Source organism: Uranotaenia lowii, chromosome 1 (assembly GCF_029784155.1).
Source record: "Uranotaenia lowii strain MFRU-FL chromosome 1, ASM2978415v1, whole genome shotgun sequence".
Taxonomy (NCBI): domain Eukaryota; kingdom Metazoa; phylum Arthropoda; class Insecta; order Diptera; family Culicidae; genus Uranotaenia; species Uranotaenia lowii.
The window spans coordinates 19,618,970-19,625,313 of NC_073691.1; the positions used below are offsets into that span (position 1 = coordinate 19,618,970).

Here is a 6,344-nt window from a genome sequence, read left to right on the forward strand (position 1 = left end):
ATTTCCACTTAAAAACACAAAGGCATATATTCAAATTGATGGAATAGTGTTTAAAATGTGTTGACATATTTTATAACAAATATCACATTCAGAGAATTCTTGTTTCAAAAAACGATTTCAAAATTTATTGAAAACTTGGAAAAAAATGAAACATAAATTAATAAATAAGTCATACGCTCAAATTTATTATCTAACTGGCCATATTAACATGGTGATTTTTACTCAGTTTCAAAGCAAACTTACCTAATTTGAATTGTTAGCTTCTAGCGTGTGTATCACTCCCTGGGCATGCCAACATTAAAACGAAATTGAACGCAGCCCTGCTACAGTTTCGTCAAAAGAGACGAAACTCAACGAAACTGTTTGTTTTGGTTCAGAATTTCTCGTAAATCGTGAAATTTCCGCCGTGTTTAAAACGTTTTGCGAACTTTTGTTGCGAAAAAGCATATTAAAATGCTAGAAATAACCTGCAACGATCGACTGGGAAAGAAGGTAATTGTTTGCCACTGTGAGATGGCGCCAAGTGATTGAAAACCATTGTAAATGATACGTTTGTTTCAGGTTCGAGTAAAATGTAATCCGGATGATACCATTGGGGATCTTAAGAAGCTGATAGCGGCACAAACCGGAACACGACATGACAAAATTGTGCTCAAAAAGTGGTACACAATTTTCAAGGATAACATTAAACTATCGGACTGTAAGTACTTAATATTGTTTCGTTTTTGGTGGGATGTTTACTGACTTAGAATTTTTTTTCTCTTAAGATGAAATTCATGACGGTATGAATCTGGAACTCTACTACCAGTAAAATATTGCGATCGGAAGGGGAGGGAATTTTTTACTTTAAGAAACTGTAATCATAACTGAGCATATTTTGAATGATTGAATAAAATTGGGTATGAAAACAAAATTACGTTGATTAATTTACTGATGACCAGTTCCTGTAACAAGGAAGTACTATGTAGGTAATATATTGGTTTAAGAAAATTAAACGATGTTTTGCATTGCATATCGATGGACGTTTCAAAATATCTGTCTGTTTCGGAAAATCTGTGGTACTTATATTTTTAATGGTATAAACTAAAGAGACTACATACAAAGAGGCGCAGTCCGATCCCTTTTGAAATAATAAGCGTGCAACCCTGCTGCCTTTAAGCAAAGATACCATCACTTCAAGATAAAGAGGTGGGCTTTACCGCGAACATTAATTCTTCTATACGGACTTTCGATGTTCGCAACGCCACCTTAAGAGTTGGGGCAACAATATTCATGCATCTAGCCATGGTAACCAATGTGTGTCTTGGAAAAACAAATCTGCTTTAAAAGTATATCTGTTGGAAGTGAGTACTTCAGAGCCATCTACAATGCTTTAAATGGTAAAAATATATTTTGGTTGACCTTTTGGACGAATTATTAACCATATATTGCCATTCGGAAAAAATTGATTTTAATTTGAATTAAACCGAAACTCTGCTTTTCTAATTTTACTCTGTTCGAGAAGAAAATCATCTATTGAATGCTCAATTGGGAATTTTTTTGTTCATAAAAACAAGTATGTTGAAATTGATACCAACAGTGCGAATACGAACAACGGTTGCTTTGATAATTTTGTATCTTATTTGACGTTGAAGTTGTTGAATACTCAAACCATTGACCCCCATGGAGGGTGTACAAGCTATTTTAGTCGCCTGTTATGATACCCCTTCTCAGAAGGGAGCAGCACTGAGCGTATAGAAAAAAATTTCGATAAGTTACATGGGTCTGCTTTAAGACTGCTTGGATTTGCTCGATTGGAATGACACTGACAGAAAATCGAAAATTCCATAATTTCGTCTCTTTGTTTACTATAGGCTCGTTAGTATAAACTAATACCGTATTTGTTTATGCCGAGTGTTGCACTAGTGTTGCACTGGTGCACCACTAGGTGCTGTCAAACTGTTTGTTTATTCGGACGGTGTTGCACTGGTTTTGACCTGTCGGAGTTCTGCTTACGGACGGTGGCCCACCGATAATTTTGCCAGTGTTGCGAGAGAGCGTGTGAGTGAGCGAGGTAGCAATACACTGGCGAGGATTTGTGTTTGTTTTTATCGGGTACGGTGGAACACTCCACGAGTGGAGAAAACAAATACAGTATAAGGGCATTCTTGCAGTAGCAAACATAAAATTTGAATAGCGCGTTGTTATCAATAGCTTCGTTCAATGGTTGGTAAAAATCGGTTTTAACTGGTTTCTGTCAACTGGTAGATGTTCAACGAGCCAATGTTTTGGTCGAAACTAGTCAGGTCGTTGTTCAATGGAGCAAGTTGAAACTAGTCAAAACCGATCCAGCTCGGCAGCAGGATTCGTTTCGACCCGGTAGAAATCGGTCGACGTCAATTGGAAAGAGACAGATGATCAACTGTCAATCCATTTCTATCCTATAGCGGACAAGCAAAGAAAAAAAAATCGGTTTCTACTTGTTTCGACTCATTTCGACCAGACTTCATTGAACAGACTTAATGTTAAGCTATAAAGAATGATTTCCGAAATATAGCTTACTTAATACTTAATGATCCCGCGCCGATCCTCCGGTGCATAGGGCCGTGGTAAAAGACCTCCACTGTTGACGATCCGGAGCCAGCGTCTTCACTTGGTCCCAGTCAAGATTCTCGTCGACAGTTCGGATTTCAGCGGCTAGGCTTCGCCGCCACGAGTTTCTGGGTCTGCCTCTTCTTCGATGACCTTCTGGATTCCAATCTAGCGCCTCTCTGCAAATCTCGTTTTCATCTCTTCGCAGCGTGTGCCCAATCCATCTCCACTTACGTTCCCGAATCTCGATTTCTAGCGCCCTTTGATGACACCGGCGATAGTTCCTCATTCGAGATCCAGTTGCCAGGCCACCAAGCGCGGATGATATTCCGCAGGCATCGGTTTACAAATACTTGCAGTTTTCGCGTCGTTACCGCATATGTGCACCAAGTTTCACACCCGTACAGCAATACGGATTTGACGTTTGAGTTGAAGATTCGGATTTTCGTTCGTAGAGAGATCTGGCGTGACCGCCAGATGTTTCGGAGACTCGCAAACGCAAATCGGGCCTTTCTGATCCGGGTTTCGATGTCTTTTCTGGTACCACCATCAGGCGTTATCTGGCTACCAAGATACTGGAAGCACTCTACTTTCTCAACTCGTTGCTCAGCTACCATGAAACTGGAGGGATTTCCTGTGTTGATCTCCATCGACTTGGTCTTTCCGACATTGACTTTGAGACCTGCTGCCTTGGAACTTTCGGTGAGGTCGTCGAGTTTGCTCTGCATATCTGGTTGTGTTTTTCCGAAATATAGCGCAATTAAAAAAAAAATGACAACCTTATATATAATCAGGCTACAATATGAGTCTCAAATGACATCCTAAAATCTGGCCTCACAACGACGGATGTACTTAATGTTTCAGGTAGCAGAATTACTATTTTGGTTTGATTTGTATCCTGACATACAGCTAATGACACGAAATCATACCGAACACGTGCATGTCATCAAATTGAACAGGCTGCGTTATTTGCTTGGGCAAACTCATAGTACTTTGAAATAAACAAGGTAGGCCATTCCGCTCTCTTTCTACGTATTGGTAAGAGGCTCCGAAAAATAGTTATGGAAAAATGTATGGACTTTATCAAAAAATTACGTTTTTCCTAGAATTGACAAGAAATAAACTTATGAGAAGAATATGCACTGATGCATTTTGATGCGACGAACAATATTTGGCTTTTCAACACCGCTAAATGAAATATGCAATGGACTTTTTCTCGATTTAAATAAAAAATTTGGTGATATTTTTGCCTTGTGTGGCCTTTTTCTTTTGCGATTTGAATAAAAATTCAAACAAATTGACTTTTCATCACAGAAATACGAAGTATTTTAGATCATTTATCAAATGTTTAACACAGACAGAAGAAAATATTACATTGCTTGTTCTCAAAAAAAGAGGGACGACGATGAAAATTTGAATGCTCATTATTTATGGTTCAGATCCGAAAATCCAATGCAAAAAATAGTTTCCGATGAGCCTGAAGAATCAATCTTTAATCTGAAGCCCTTTTCAAAAGAATCGAATGGCTATCGACGGAAAAATTAATAATTTTGATTGCTATTCCATATGAAAAGGTCATATTTTCATAACTATTTTTGTTGGTATGCAAGCATGCTGTGTACATACACGGAGCTTTCGATTGAGGTTAAGCGCAATGGCCTACCTGTTATTTTCCATGTACTCTGGGGCAAACTTACATTCATTACGACTGCAAGAGAGCGAAGGAAAATGTAAAAAATGCCAGAAAAGGAAAAATGCATTTTGACTTTGTCTTGACAGCGGCAGTTTTCAGTTTTACTTTACAGTTTTCGCTGTTTTTCAAAATATTCAAATTACAGAAGTGTTTCTGTAAAAAAATTACCGAACTCGGTAATTTTCGTTTACTGTGTATCTTCCAATATTTGACTTTTCGTCATGTAATCTTTTGAATATTGAATTTTTAGAAATTTACATAAAATACCCCAAACTTTATTTATTCCCCCCTTCGGATTTTTTTTTTGGAAATGTTCAGTGGTTCTTCAGCTGAAAAGAACATTTTTGGACCCTTTTTTTTAAACTGACGATTGATAAAGACGTTTGTCCGAGTAATAGCATTTAGTTGCCGATAAAGCATTCAGAAAGGCCAGACCTCGATTAAAAAACTACTTTTGGCCGATTCTAAAATGATCGTTTTTTAGCTTTCTGATGGAAATTGTAATGGTCTGTCTCACTTTTTATCACTATTTTTTTTAATTCAAAGCGTTAGTTAGTTGAAGTAATGTTTTACGACTTTCGGTAATGAATAGTATGGGGTTGAACGTTTTACCTTTAAAAAGTTAAAATGGATGTGAGATCGTCATCATTGATCTGTAAAGTCGAACAACTGTCGCCAAATTTCATTTTTTTTTATGCTCCAGGAGGAATGCTTTAAAACTATTCATTGAGGCGTCGTCGTTGGATTCGACCTTATTGACAGTAATCACAAAGGAAGTAGAATAGCATAGATGATATTTCTCGTCGCCTCCGCACCGAATGTGCACACAATAAACTAATAACGTAGGTTCCTACCCTACAAAACAAGGGGCGGGTACTCGGGCCCAATCGTCCTATAATTACCTTTGCCAAAATCTTCAGCGGACATGCCTAGGCTCTTAAAACCACAAAAGATCACATATTGGATTCTTTCCGACTGAATTTCATGAATGAATTGTTTCTTCCTTTTTTAATGGATAGACAGAAAAAGAGAAAAAAAAATGGAATTGTGGTTAGGAAAAAACGAGGAAGTAACCGAACTTACCTTTGAACTCACGGTTAATAATAACGCCGCTAAAGGAACGGAAAGCCGCCCCTGGCCTATAAATTATATCGACACAAATCAGCTCAAAACAAAACGGGGAATATCCTATCGTTTGTTCCTTTCCACATATACCTAGGTATAGATAAGTTTCGCTGCTTTCCATCATGTGAAAGATGATGATTGTGGCTAATAGGTCTTCGACTACCTGTCTGTGTGCGCCACGTTTTCTGGCCACGCCGCGCCGGTTCGTTTATTCCTAGGCCAGAAAGATTAATTTGCCCATTCATCCTCTCTTGGGAAGCGAAGGCGACGCAGGATAATTACAATCTATTACAAACCAATAAATAATTGCATTCTTCTGCGTGCCCTTCGTCCGGTTTCGACTTTGAGTCGGTCGACTACTCAACGTCCTTCTTCTGTTGTATACAGTAATTGACCTGAAACGGCGTACCAAAGCAAGCCGTGATGAGGGAAAATTTTTCATGGCTGACTGCAACTATTATTGCATAAAATTACTGATCCGTCGTCCGCACTTTCCTCTCTTGCTCGTTTCCATATCTTCAGCTGCGCTGTCAATCCAATTCATCCGGATGGCCTAACCCACGAATGGAACGGGACGAATCGTGCCATTTTCCATCCCAGCAAGCGTTGCAAATCGGATTGTTCATCTCGTCGCATCATAACACGATGACATCGGGCGAGGCTGTCTTTCGGTATCTGTCAGCGGCGCCATTTTTTCAGCATGGTAACATTCGAATTTTGTCAATTCCCTCGGTTCATCTAGTATTCATGGGTTGAGAATATTTGCGAGATCCGAAGTGTCGCTACACAGCTACTTTTCCCAAATTACATCCTGGCAACCCTCATCCCTTCTCCGGTTTCTGGGTTCCTGATGGACCGTTGTTGTTTTCCCGAAGATTGTTATCTAGACTCGACTAACGAACGAAGATGACGGGGACGGGTGTGAAAATCAACGCTGCCTATGATAGGAGGCAAT

General features: G+C 39.1%; 1 protein-coding gene across 1 annotated transcript; it reads left to right on the forward strand.

Moving 5' to 3' along the window:
* Nucleotides 1-354: 354 nt before the first annotated feature.
* LOC129740268 (ubiquitin-like protein 5) lies at nt 355-913 on the forward strand. Its single transcript, XM_055731874.1, has 3 exons — nt 355-492; nt 562-700; nt 768-913. Exons 1-3 carry the CDS (start codon nt 454-456, stop codon nt 809-811), a joined length of 222 nt encoding a protein of 73 aa, XP_055587849.1. The 5' UTR covers nt 355-453; the 3' UTR covers nt 812-913.
* The last annotated feature ends 5,431 nt before the right edge of the window (nt 914-6,344 follow it).

Coding starts and splice junctions, on each gene's coding strand:
- LOC129740268 (XM_055731874.1), top strand. CDS start 454: ATGCTAGAAATAACCTGCAACGATCGACTGGGAAAGAAG. Junction 493..561: donor ACGATCGACTGGGAAAGAAG/GTAATTGTTTGC, acceptor CGTTTGTTTCAG/GTTCGAGTAAAATGTAATCC. Junction 701..767: donor TAACATTAAACTATCGGACT/GTAAGTACTTAA, acceptor TTTTCTCTTAAG/ATGAAATTCATGACGGTATG.